This window comes from Grus americana, chromosome 4 (genome assembly GCF_028858705.1).
Source record: "Grus americana isolate bGruAme1 chromosome 4, bGruAme1.mat, whole genome shotgun sequence".
NCBI classification, from domain to species: Eukaryota; Metazoa; Chordata; class Aves; order Gruiformes; family Gruidae; genus Grus; species Grus americana.
The window spans coordinates 65,497,724-65,512,221 of record NC_072855.1 but is presented as its reverse complement, the minus strand read 5'-3'; the positions used below and the strand labels follow the sequence as shown (position 1 = coordinate 65,512,221).

At 36.3% G+C, this 14,498-nt stretch overlaps 1 protein-coding gene across 7 annotated transcripts in view; it reads right to left on the bottom strand.

The window, feature by feature from the left end:
• LRBA (LPS responsive beige-like anchor protein) overlaps window positions 1–14,498 on the bottom strand; it is a 466,837-nt gene that overhangs the window by 330,497 nt on the left and 121,842 nt on the right. For all 7 annotated transcript variants that reach the window (XM_054824979.1, XM_054824981.1, XM_054824982.1 and 4 more), the window contains 4 exons: window positions 3,243–4,268; window positions 2,030–2,205; window positions 565–718; window positions 39–219 (listed from right to left, as the gene is read on the bottom strand). In XM_054824979.1, coding sequence (XP_054680954.1) covers window positions 39–219; window positions 565–718; window positions 2,030–2,205; window positions 3,243–4,268 — 1,537 coding nt within the window. The remainder of the gene's footprint in view (window positions 1–38; window positions 220–564; window positions 719–2,029; window positions 2,206–3,242; window positions 4,269–14,498) is intronic.

The window sequence follows — 14,498 nt, the reverse complement described above, 5'->3', positions numbered from 1 at the left end:
CAAGCTCCTGTGCTCATTAAGTGGTTTTATTTGCTTACCCAGACGAAGACATTGTCGCAGAATTCCTCCAGATGACATATTTTTCTCAGACTCAATTTCAGTGAAACCAAGAGAGCTTGCAAAAATTAGCACATCCACAAGGTTGATTAATCTCTGGAGAAATGTTAAAGATGCTTCTACTGAAAGCCCTTGAGTTGGCTCAATATTCTCCAATTCATGCTACATAAGGAAAAATTGAAAGCAACATTTACTTTTTCACAAAGGTGATATCCCTATAACTTCAGTGAAGAAAAATATATGCTGGAAATTCATTTTCAGTTACATTCAAAAGTAGTAATTAGTCATATCCTAGGAACAATCATTAGTATTGAGATTTAATCCCATTCCAGACCACTGTGGGTCAACGAAGCTAGGCACCCAATTTATCTTAGGGAAGGTGCTTGTGGAAATATCCCACACGCATTCCTGTTTCCCGAAAGGACAGATATAATAGTTAATACACTGCATAAAGAAAGGCATCCTCCTACAAGTGATAAATTTCCAAATAAAAATGAAATTTCTTACAGTAGCAGATGTGGCAGCAGAAAGCAAGGGCAATATACCACCACAAGCCATGATCATGTTGTCCATCACTTGAGAGATGAGGTGAATTGTGTTGTGCACAAATATGACATTATCACTGCTATTCACAAAGTCCATCACAGTTTTTGTAGAATGGCTGTCCAAAAAAACAAAAAACAAAAACCACCATTCAGAATGCATCTTTATTTTTGTGGTATTTTAGCATCTTTATGCTTTCATAAAACTAAAACCAGACAGACAGCAGTGGGGCAGCAAATATCCCATGACTGTAAGGGTCAACTGATGTAGCTTAATTTAAATCTAAAACTACCCTTCCTTTCTGTTCTTAAATCTCTCCAGATCATAGCTTGCTAAAAACATCAAGATGTATGTGCTAATCATTTGGATAAAGATACATTATAGGCTGGTTTATGATTACTTGCTATAGAAAAAGTCACTGTTGGCAATACAATAAAGTTTCCTGGAAGTGTGAACTAGATTTGCACTTAAATGTTTGGAAAAATAAAACAAACACTCTCACTTCTCTGAGGGGCTTCTCAGAGAAATTAGAAAAAAAAAAAAAAAAAAATCAATGAAATACAAAAACTTAAATCCTGTTAAACATGAAAATAGATTTTCAAAACAGAACCTAAACTAAAAATATATTTTAACTATATCTGATGATGTCCTGAAAGGTTAATTTAATCACATCCTAAAAATTACAGTCAAACAAAAATTCATCTCAGTTTAAATTGTTTTAATCACTTAAATACTCTATTTCTTCATCCTTACATTCCTTTTCATCGGGTCAGTACTGCTATGTGGTTCAATTTAAATTTGACATTCACTATTACAAACTAAAAATAGACACCACTCTTATTTAAGTTATTAAATCTTAACATTAAAATGCAGAATCACCACTGTTTTCAAAGTTTCCTTTTTTTTTTGGCTAAACTCATCTTTATGATTACATTCCAGATCCCTGTTACGAGTTAATTTTTAAATGCATAGAAGATAAGATCTGTGTTCACAGAGCCCTGTCAAAACAGCAACATAGTGTGTATAAATGCAGAAGTAATAAATATTATTTGGAATGGGTTTGGAGTTTTTTAGTCCATATTTAGATACTAATAAAAGATGCAGGCCCATACATACATTAGGAACATGAAAATCATGGTCCAATAAAAAAAAAAATCAACAGCAAGACTGCCATTGACTTAAATATAGCCAGGATTTCAGTCAAAATATATGTGTAGGCCCTCAACCAAAACACATTTATGCCTGTAAAGAGTCTTAAAATCTGAGAATATTTGGGTATAGGTCACAAAATAAGTGAGGCTACTGAATGAGTAAAATACCAGATGCGCAAAATTCAGAGAGTGATTCTGATGCAGTTTCAACAAAATCTCAAGTTAATTATAATTGAAATGCCAGTCTAGATCATTCCATATAAAGCACAGAAATTTACCTTCTCCACATCTGTATATCTGTTTCTATGGAAAAGAGTAAGTCTGTGAGCAAGCGCTGATGCATCAGTGACCACTTGAACTCAGGAATACGGAACACAGTGGACCTAGAGTCTCTTCTCTGACCATCTGATGTAGCAGCTAGTTCTTGTCCTGAAGAATCTTGCTGCCTTGAGGTCTGGATACAGTTTGCAGATGAAAAAAAGTACAATACACTCTGGTTATTAGTTTCCATGGCATACACTAAAATGCATTTAACAGACTTGAGATTTTAGATATTCAACAAGTTTAGACTGTGTACATGGTTACAAATAAAGCTAAAACTATTACACAAATGCTATTTACTGGATATACCAACCTACAAACTAGTCTACAGCTGCACTACCACACCGGTCGGTCTAGCCATACACAAGCAGCAGCCCAACCTTACCACAGGGGGAGTATATGTTGCTGTAGACAGTGGGTTTCCTCCTTTAAGGAAGAATGGTGCAGAATGAAGAGCATCCATTAGCAGGTATCTCTGCAGAAGGGAAGTACTCAGATACATGACTATTTAACCATGAAAAGCTGAGTCAGAAACTAAACACTAGAGGGGTGGAGCACTGCAGCATGCAACAGAAGCCCAGCTTTAAATTACACTTGCACAAAAAAGGTAGGCTGACGTGACGGAGTGACAATCCTATCAAATTTTAGTTTCAAATTTTCATTTTTTTGTGTGTGTACCTCCTGCAGAGAAGCTAGTGTAACAAATATTTTCACAAGTTCACCGGGACGTGAAAAAAACACTGTTTCTTTTTCTGCACAAGCAATGTTTACTTCTCAATAATTGTAAGAATTGACAGTATAAGAGACCAGACTGAAATGAGTAAAAGGAGGTTGAGTAAAGAAGCAGAGGAATTCTAGGGAAAACCCTCTCAGAATATATAATTGTTTCTTTCAATTCTTCAAACTTAAGAACCAACACAGATGAAGTGCCCATCTAGCCAAATACTCAATCTCCATCAACACCCAGTGGATGTAGAAAGAATAAAATCTTAGAGACTTCTCAGTACACAAATTAGTAAGAATTAATCCAAGGTTGAAAGTATTCTTTAGATAACTCACAAAATCCACACACATTAAAATCCCAAAAATGTGTATGGGCACACTTTTTCAACAATCTTAAAATTAAAAGGAAGTTCTTATTTTATAAGATAGACAGATAGACAAATTTACCTCAGGTACAGATCTGTGGGGCAGAGGTGCTTCTAGACATCTGTTAGCTTTCAGTTCCAGTTTTTCTGTATCTGATGCAACACTAGAAACATCAAGCTTGGCAATTCTTTTGTCACAGGTTCCAGTGGGTTCTGACACAGGTGCATTTGCGTTTTGTTCTGCCATTTTGGTTTCACTAGAAAGAATCTTTTCTTCTTCCAGCTTCTTTTTCCCTTCTGAATCCGGTTGAGTCACTACTTCTTGAACTGTGGAACTCACTGTTTCCGGTAAAGAAGTCAGTTCTTGTTTCTTCCCATCCATACCTTCATTATCTCCAGATTTTAAAAGCATAGATTCAGGTTGCTTCTCTATTGTTTTTTCCTGCCTTGTCAGTTCGCTGTCATTGGAGCTATGTTCCTTGTTCGTTTCTAGAAACTCTTCTGAAGGTAACGGCATACTACTTTCCCCTTTCAAATCAACAAAGCCATCTTCATCTTCCACCTCTACTGTTGATTTTTCTGGTCTTTCTGGAATTTCAGGAGTTTCCCCTTCCAAAGTAGTTTGCATTGCTAAAGAAGCAGCAGTGACAGCTGTTTCTTCCACAAGCTCAGCAGCTTTGCTCAGAGAATCTTCAATTGCTTCAGCTATTCCAGTACTAATTTCTGAAACACTGGGCTTTAGTGCTTCTGGTTCTGAAGAAAATTCTGCACAAGACGCTGCTTTTAAAGCCTGTGTAGTGTCCCTGTCTTCCCCCTCTAACTTCTCCCTATGATTAGACACTGAATGAGTTTGTTGGTCACCATCTGATGAGGTACTTGTCTCTTTTTTTTCAGTACTGCACTCCATATTATCATCAACAATGCAGGAAGAAGCAGTAGTATCTTTTAACTCCAAACATTGTTGCTTTCCCTTGGATTCAGCTGCTTTGCTAACTCCAGAGATTGTTCTAATTGGAGTTGAAGAACGTATTCCACTCCCTTCACCTCCTTTCCCTTGGTACTCCCTGTACATTTGAGAAAGACTCTCTCTGTGCATTTCAAAAGTTACCTAAAAGAACAGAGTTGAAAGTACATTAAAAATTATATATTAATGACTGTTTTCTCTGGAAAAAAACCCCCACACCACCAAAATCATTGCTCAAATCACAAAGTTATACTACAAATGTATATAGGATCTTGCCCTCATGATAAAAAATAATTTCACATCGGAGATCACTTCAACTGAGAGCAAGTTTTTCTTTAGTGTACCTGTTAATACTGGCCAAAAGAAAGAAAACAAAAAAAAGTAAAAAGAGTCAAAAAAACCTAGACTGATCCTAAGGACAGGAAATTAAATGTTTACTGGAAGTAAACTCAAAGTTTTAAAGACTACTTCTAGTAAAAGAAGTGAAAATGTTTAAAGCTTAATATTTATAGTTAATACTTGCATTATTTCCTAGGCTAATTACGGTCATCTGTAATTAGATTTATCTGTGCTACTTGCATTCATGTAATTGTATAGGATGCAGATAAAAATGCAACAGCATAACATCCAGAGAATTATTAAATCTGAGATAGCTGACAATCTCGATTTTTTTGTAACGGGGGACACTGTGACAAGTAGCAGGGGTACTTACTAAAACTGAGCTTTCACATCATTTTAGCATCTTGAATATGCTCAACAATCCATAAAGATAAATAAAATTTAGAGAAGTTTACATTAAAAAAAAAGGTACAGTCCCATAAAGTCAGAGCAGAGAGAAGCATGTAACGAAGCCAAAATCCTAGGGACCTTCAACTGATACCTAAAATCCTCCAGAGGACTTTTCCTCTGGTGAACGCTAATCACCCAGTCTAAAAGGCACATGAATACAGCTACACAATCTGATTAAAGTGAGAAGACCTTCCTACAGAAAAGCTGAAAAAAATTATTGGTTTTAGGTATATAAAAAAAGTTCCAGATTGAAAAATTCTTTATATATATACTGATAAAACTAATTTGCCCAAATAAATAGCTGTGTGTTGAAAGAAAATCTCACTAGACTAACTGAAGTTTTTATTACATTGTCATTCAATTTCATTTATCCATACCTTTCTATTTAGGATTCAGATTTATCTTCTATAACAGAAGTATTTATTTATCTGTAGGCTTAGGTCTCAAAATTTTCCCAACATATAAGCTGTAGGGTTTTATTTTTTCAACCATTTTCTTTATCATAAAGATTTTCCATAGACAAAGCAGAGCAGTACATTTTATTAAATATATGAATGCATATTTTGTTATTCTCTTGTGTACTAAACTCATTCATTTGGCTCTCATCTAAAAATTCCATGTAAAAGGTATTCAAAGCAATGATTAGTCAGCAGGAATATTTTCTCTTAGGATGATACATGTAAGTCAAAAACTAACTTGACAGGTTAAAAAGGTATTAGAAATTATAGTTAACAAATCAGAGATGAGCAAAAAAAGAACAAAGGCAAAAAGGAATATTCTTGGCAGGCTGTGTTGTCAACATTAGCTTTTTAACATACTATTTTCTCCATCAATCAAATATAAATTAAAGTACTGTAGGAGCATTGTACTATTCTAACATTTGACCTGAAGCATGTTATTTGTTCAAGTTGATTTAATTGAAACTTGAGTCTCTAGTCTCTAGCAAAAGAACTGGGATATCTTCCTCCTCCTGTTTAAAAAAGTCTTCCTGTACTAGTTTTAAATCAGTTATGTACAAACAAGAAAGTGCAAATGATTAAAAAACGACTGAAAGTTCATCCATCTGTCACAATGGATCTATAAAAATATTTGATTATAGGGTATTGCTAAATAGAGCGGGGGGCGGGGAGAGGGAAGGGCATTATTATTTTAGAAACTTCCTTCCTGAACTGTACCACAGTCAGGATACCAAAAGCAACCCAAAATACATCACGTTAATAAGCTCTCCCTTGCACTTTTAATTTGTTTTCAAAAACATGATTAGGTAAAGGTGCTACTTTTGGTCAAGTCATTACTTTTCTGAAGTCAACTTGAGCTCATCTCCAGCTAGCTTTCTCTCTTCTCTCTCTCCCTGTTTCCAAAACTACTAAAGTTTTATTCCAATAAGTACTAAAGAGACATTCAACAAATAAAAAACATTTTGCTGAAATAAACAGTAATCATATGTACTTCCCAGAAAGCACATTGACCCACAATATGTATAGGCGTTACCTAGGCAATACAAGTACAGCTGTAACAAATCTGTGATAACATAGCTACCTTTACTCATTTCTGTCTTCAGTATCAGAGTTTTTATTGTAACATTCATTTTGAAAAACATACGGGAAAATCAAAAGTATTTGCAGGCTTTAGCTACACTGCATACTTCCTTTTTTAACACTGTTAAGCTAGCTCCAGGTATGAGACCTGGATTCTACTCTGGTTATGCACTGCTTCCAAAACTGCTGAAAGCTCTCAGGTCTAGCCTCAAAGTCTTATTTCACTAGTTCCCTTGAACCAAGGCAAAGCAAGACAAAGATGAAGATGAGAACAGCACTTTTTTATCATTATTTTTGTGGAAAGGGCAAATGAGGGAGACATGTATGTCAAATTCTATTACTGCTGCTGCCATCTCTCCCCAGTACAAATGGGGATAGGCACAATGACATGATGATCACAAGAGAGTGGCTGGAGGGACCTGTTACACAACATGATTTTCATCAGTGCTCAAGTTTGAGTGCAATGGAGAGTAGTACATGACTCACAGAACATGTTCAATAGCAGCAACAATTCAACCTTAATGGAACAAATCATAGAGATGTTTTGCAGGGCTGGCAGTTACTAAATCCACCTTGCAAAAAGAGCACATTAACAGTGTTGCAAGAGTTTCATCAAGCAACACTTGATGCTTACACTGGTCCTTACAAAACACAACAAGCTTTAACAGCAATATAAAGTTCAAAGTTCTGGCAGCCCTATCTACGTAAGTGCTTTGATAAATTACCAACCTGGTTAGAGTAAATTGCAAGCATCAAGGAATATAACTTTAAATGCATTCTAAAAGCATATCATCAGTTCTGGTACAGATGTTTCTCCCTAGCACTTCAAGGAATCACTGAGGTTAACGCCAGAAAGTAACATCAGCTCATCTAGTCCAGCCCTTGACTTTAACCCACTTTCCAACACATTGAGACCATTAACATGAATTGGATGACAGCATCCAGAAAGTTGCCTAGCTTCAATTTCCAGTCACTAATAATGTCCGCATTTCCACATTATTAAAAATACCTCAATGAGGAAGAAATACCATGTTTTCAAGGTTGTTTTTCTTTATCATACTGTTTTTAAAAGCCCAAAAGATAAAGTAACAGTACCATCTAAGAAGAATGAGCTTTCATTCCGAAGGACTAGAATCCGTCCTGTGACACCCTTCTGCAACCTTTCCACCTCTTCAAAAAAAACTTTTAATAGTGTGAACATCCATATGTTCACGCATCATTCCAGTGTAAGTCTCATTAAACTCATATGCAGGTTTTAATCTACTTTATGCCTTCTCACTTTCCACTCCATGAACACATTCTACAGTGCCGGTAACTACTTTTGGAGAAATGGGCAGTTAGATATCTCTCAGTTTACATAACCTGTGATGTACTCTCTTTTTGTAATGCTGACTTTTTTTCTAGTGCGCCTACTGCAGCTTCAGATTTTCTCTTACCAGCCAAATTTATCATCTTGTTAACAGCATTAAATCAACCTTGCTTGAAAACAAGTCAAAATTCGCTCTACATAAGTCCAGGGCTGTGAGCTGGCTTTTATTTTCCTCCTTCCCCTCGGGATCCTGAACTCCACCAATCTCATGGTCACTGCAGCCAAGGATGCCTTTGACCTTCACATTCCCAACAAGCCCCTTGTTGTTATTGAGCATGAGTGTCCAGCAAAACACCTCTCCTCGTTGGCTCCTCTATCACTTGGAGAAGGAAGAAGTTGACAGTGAACTCAGAGGAACCTCCTGGATTGCTTATTTCCAGCTATGTTGTCCCTACAGCACATATCAAGCCCATGAGGGCCAGGGCCTGCAAACATGAGGCTGCTCCTATCTGTTTATAGAGGACCTCATCTGCTTGTTCTTCCTGGTCAGGCAGTCTGTAGCAGACGCCGACTATAATGTAATCTTTGCTTGTCTTATATTTAATCCTAATCCAGAAACTCTGAGTTGGCTCCTCATTTCATCCCCAGAGCTCCATGCACTCCAACTGCTCTCTCACATAAAGGGCAACTCCCATTCCTCATCTTCCCAGCTTGTACTTCCTAAAGAGCTGCTATCCCTTCATTACATCACTCCAGTCACAGGAGCCATCCCACCACATCTCCGTGATCCTAACAAGATTGTTATGTACTTCATATTGCATTAGTGAAAGCTCCACATTTTCTGGCCCCTCATTAGCAACTTCACTGCCTCATTAATAAACATGCCATAGCCAAGATTTCAGTTATTCTTAATAGCTTAAGTTCTCATTTCCCTGCCAACAATGGAGTCCCCCTGCCTCCAAGCTCTTTCCTTCACATCATAACTTCTCATTTAATTTTAAAGACACTTAACATTTCAGTGCTGGAAGAGAAGTTCAGCTAAGACTCTCTACTTTTTATTATCCAAACAATCACAAAACCAAATTCTATCTAAAAACTAGCCACTGTTTCAGCAAAGCCCCCCCAAGTATTTATTAGCAATATATACTTATCTTATTCATTCATTGTTCAAAATCTTCCCATGCTACTTTCTCTCTTTTGTCTCTTAGGAGAGTTTCCTGTTGCATGCTTTGTTTTTCCTGATAACCTACACATCCTACCCTGAAGTCAGATAGGCACCATAGGTATTTGTATTCATTTTGAATGTTAACATGTGAATCATGAATTACTAACTCAGCAGTTTTGTTTTTCCAACTAAGACTGTTGAAATTTACAAGTATGAGCTCTACTGACCATATAGGTTAGAGACAATGGTTTGGAAGCCATTAGAGAGCAACACTCTGGAAACCAAACTGTGGTCTTCAGGACTGTTAATCACTACTACCAAGTAAAAAAAAAATTTAAAAAAAAGAAGTTAAAAAAATTGAAAAGAGAGTGGCAAGGAGGTCAATACAGACAACTTCTTTTAACAGATGGACAATGTAAACTTATGGGCAAATAAATCCAAGCACAATCTGATGAGAACCTACATTAATTTAAGAACAATGCAAGAAACTGCAAGGAGACACACACTGGTAAAGAAGATTAAACAGTACAGAACTACAGGAGAACTTTACTCACAAAAGCCCTCAAAATCCACTTTAAAAGGATAGCAATTTCTACTTCCACCATAAACATCAGAAAAAATTCATGTCACTTAATGAATTAAATACTGTCCTTTAAATAATATTCTAATTTAAAATAGCAATGTATAAAGTTACGCAGACTACCTAAAATAGTATTTTTCAAACATGCATTTCAATTTTGCGGCTTTATTATTTCTATAAGAAAACAAATTTAAAAAATACTGCTTTGTAAAATCCAACTTTTCAACAAGCCTATATAAACAGTTCTGCTCACTGTATTAATTTGTAATGTGGTTTGACAGGAAACCAAGAAATAGTGGTACTACGATGGTGGCACTGGACAATTCTTCCCCCACACTTCTATTGCATGACATGGCATTTATGAAACACACAAGTTCACAAAGACAAGCAATACACCCTACAAAGAAAACACCTAAGGTTAACAAAACCAGTATAAACAAAAATGCAAAATGAAGTAGAAATTATGACTCCTAAATACAAGTAGACAGAGATAGTATATAAAGGTATTAAAGATTAAACATTACAATCTGCAAGCATGCAACAATTTACAAAGACAACTGTTAGCTTGAAGAACCTGAAATGTACTTAAGTCATTTTTTATTTTCCTTAAGGCATTTGCAACTGTAAAGCTGATAATACAAAATTAATTACCAGAAATTGTTCTAAATTAGTGAGCTAAAAGGCCAATCATTAATCTTCACCATCATGTGATGGTTAATCCATAGCTGTTTGCAATACTCGGAATGCATCTCTACGCACTACTAGTTAAAGACACTTGTGAGCTAATAACTGCAACATTTGCCTCTGCCATTAATTTTAACTTAATTTGACGTCCAACATTTACTAATTGCCAAGGAGAAAAATTAGCATACAGCAATGAAAAAGGTTAAGATGATTGACATTTGCATTAAAGAACATAGGGAAAATATTTTAACTATATGTTAAGATTTTGTCCTTTTTTTCATTATCAGGTGGGCAATTTTGTAGAGTAGAGAGAGGAAGGGAATGTCTGCCAGACAGGTCAGACAATTATATAGTACTGCTGTTTCCTTATAGAGTCTGCTCAGTGCAAACTAGCTCCTGTGCTGCTGACACCATCAATAAACTCTTCATAATTCCAGAAAGCGTTACGATTTCTAAATCTTAACAAGGACTTTATTGACCTGGTTTTCCACTTCTCCTCTAGCAACACTAACTGTTCAAAAGTGGAAACTAATCTCCAAACAAAACCAGGTCTGTTTAGACAGGAGGCACCAATACCTGAAGATATCAAATCTAATCTTCCACTCAGTGAAGTGAAAGATAGAAAGGTACTGTGTGCACCACACACTCACTCACAGTCTGTAACCCACTGACCTGAGGAATCTCTGGGTTATTTCTGAGTGGGTCACAGAAGAAAGCTAAGAAAAGCAAATTAACATATATTATGCAGGACACTACATATGAGAAGTTTCTAGAAGGAGTCTAAGCTTTCACCAAAAAAACATTCACTGACACACAAGGGCTGGGGGGAGAAAGAAAACCATTGTACCAAGACATTTTCACGTTCCTGCATCCTGCATTTTCATCTAAGTAGTAATACTTTTGCCTTTTTTATCCTCAGCTTGAGGGAAAAAATATGCACGCAAATTAATTTCTAGAATAAGAAAGTAAGAACTAGTAAATATAACTCATAAAAGTCTTTGCTTATCTGAGATAATTTTATGCATGTTGGCAGTGTTTTATTTTCAAATCGAGTCAAGGTATAGCTTACTGTTACATCATCATACAATAATAAATGGAAACAGCATACCGAACATGTATTTGCTCATTTTCATGAATGCAACTATTGCTTTTAATTTGTTTAAATTGCAATACACGAGCACATTATCCTCTCAAGGTATATATTTCCTCTCTATCTCAATTCCTGTCACCATTCCTCCAGTTCAACAGACTGTCAAATTCTGCCTTCTGCACATTTGATATTTAGTTATTAACAAGAATATGTTGTAATTAAATTCAGTGTTTGCCAGTCTGCATTGTCATAATACCCAGCTATAGGTCTTGTGCACTTCTCTGGCCATCCTTTTGCAATGTGTCCATGTGTTGTTGGTAACCCTGTAACAGGGACTCCACATCCATCATTTCAACTCACGGCCCAGAGGCTCAATTCAGTCCCCACAGCCACAACCTGAACACGGGTGGCAGCAAGTCTGGAGGAGCTTTGCCTCAAACTCTGCAGCAACAGCAAAGGAGGCCACTAACAACTCTTGAGGCTCAGACACAGGTCCCATCTTCCAATTATTTTTATACCAAGTTATACAGATGAGAATCCATTCTCTCATCAGGTCATCTTTGCTTAGGAAGACTCTCTCATAAGTGCTTGCCTCTTTATGCATCAGTTCTTTCCACTGCAAATGCTTCCCCATTTCTTCTTTTTGAGACCTCTGTCACTTCTCAACCAGTAGCAAATCTCTATTATACTCTTCTGTATGGCTTCTGCTACCCAGCTGATCCTGTTCTTTGCTGCTTTGTAAATTCTCAGTTTACCTTGCTTAGTCTACCCCATCCCCTATTTCACACTTTTTCTTTCAGTTTGAATTAGTCAAACCTTAGTATCCTGCAGCTTTATTCATGACATTCCACTCACTCAAACTGAGTGAATGATGAGATGGAGGAGCTCCCACACATGCTGCATGCATAAGAGCCCATCAGTGGTACAGATGCCTCCTCCCAACTATTCTGCCTGCTGAATAATGAAAATACTTTCTTCTCCTCAGAGGCATTGATTAAGAAAAGCCTTCCCACACACCTACTACAAAAGAAGCTGTAACAAGGAAACACCTGGTGAAGGATTGCATCATAACCACACATCTTGGAGGGTGCACAGCTTTAAAGGAGGCTGCACATTCTAGTCTCCAAGTTCTTTCTGCTCTCCCTAAATCAGGTGATCCCCCTGAGAATACTTTCTATCTAGAATAAGCAATAGTTTTTCATAAATAACTATTTATACCATAAGAATGAACCCCACATTTAAGTATTTCAAGTGTGCTACTTAATTTGCATCTCCCTCAGGTTTGCTTCATTGATACATTGGGCATAGCACAATTGAAAACCAAAAACCTGCAGTAGCACAACCACCCTCTTGGCTAGCTACCTCTGCTTCCCCTCAGGGCAATGCAGACACTTTTCAGAGGACTGAAGAACATCTGGACCCTTCAAAATGCCCACGCATACCACTGTGGGAGACCTTACCTTCTTCAAGACAGGGAGAAAAAATGGAGACAAAACCGTCCTCAATAATTCATGAATGCCAATGGGATTTGGACTGAAGAGATCCTGATGGCCTGTTACTTTCTAAAACTACTGAGCCATGTTCACTTCTCTGCAAATTAGTTTTTAAACTGCCATCATATATTAAGTCCTCCACCACCTAATCTTTGCCACTTTTGCCGGTTTTCCCTCATCTGACAGTGATGAAAATCAGGCAAACATTACACATGTAAACACTGTGCACACTTTTTTTTTCCCTCTTGCATTAAATGAGTGGGGCACCAAAGAACATACAAATTTACTTAAATTCACCAATGTTTATTACAACCTTACTTCCTTAGACTGAAAACTAACAATAATTTAGAAATACATTGTATGTTAAAGTCACAGTACTAACATTTTAATATTGTCCTTCTTCCCATTCAGATCAGTGAACAAAATTTTTCCACTAATACAGCAATTTCCGCTTATACATATTAACATTTCTGAATCTTACTCAACAAAAATTTCTTGAACCTCTAAAAAAAATAAAAAAAGAATTTACCCAAATATCTTCTTTTTTAACTGAGTCACATAGTCACATGATGCAACTTTTTAAAAGTAAAATATATTTAAAAGCCTGAAATAAGCAAATGTTAGTTCTTCCCAATAGTTTCAAACATTCCAATAATTTAGGAGTGTACTATACTGTGTAAATCATTATATTCTTTTAAAACTTGGGGAAGCTGAAAGGTCAAAAAGGCAAGTTGTCCACCATTCTTTACTTGTTTCCTATTTTAACCCCAAAATCATTGGTCCTTTTTACAAAGTAACAGGGCTAGACAGACAAAATCTAAGGCCTAGACAGCATGGTTACAATGTTTAAAAACCAGTTCTTAGATGCTTTCATAAATTCAGCACTGGCCAGTTAGAACCAACTGGAGTTGTGATTTAATTTTTTCATTAACGTTTTTATTGAACTAGAAGCCACAGACTAAACACCTTTGTATACGCTGTGTTAATATTTGGAAAACAAAAAAATATGAGCAACGTACATGAGTAATATGAAGAAATTTGGCTTTAAAAAGGTTACACACACCTTCTAAATTCTGAGTGCAAGGAAACCAATGTAGCGCAATTATGCTAGAAAAGCCGTTGCTGCTTACAAAACATTGTGCAGCTGTTGGAGGAGAGGGTTACAGTGACAAACAGCTTCCCTGCTACAAAGGTGGCAGGAAATCTATCAAACTGGACAATAAAATTGCAATTGAGTTTCTTTGGCTTTTTATAGCAGCTGCATGTATCTTGATGTGTAGCTCTGCAAAACCTATCCAATTCTGTAACACTAGTCCTTTATGTACTAGTTCTTTATCATAGAATGGTGTTATAAATTAGTGGCAAGAAGGGCGCAAAGGGTTGTAAAAAGGAAAAATAAGCAGTAACCCAATACAATTAGAGATGAAATAATAAAACCACAAATTGGTTATTCTCTTAGCAATGTTAAGGAAATATTTTTGTTCCCATAATTCCGACATTACTTTGAAAGCATGCTAGAAATCAAAAACATCTGAGATGCACTTAGCATCAAACAATTTGCCCACTGAATTATGTCTACACTATGTTATGTGTGAATCTATATGAATCTCAATATTGGTATAACAGGATACAAGAATATCTGAAAGAAGTAAAATTAGAAGGATTAAAATTAATTATCACTAGATATTAATATCAGTTTACAAGGAAATTTTCAAGTGATTAGTAA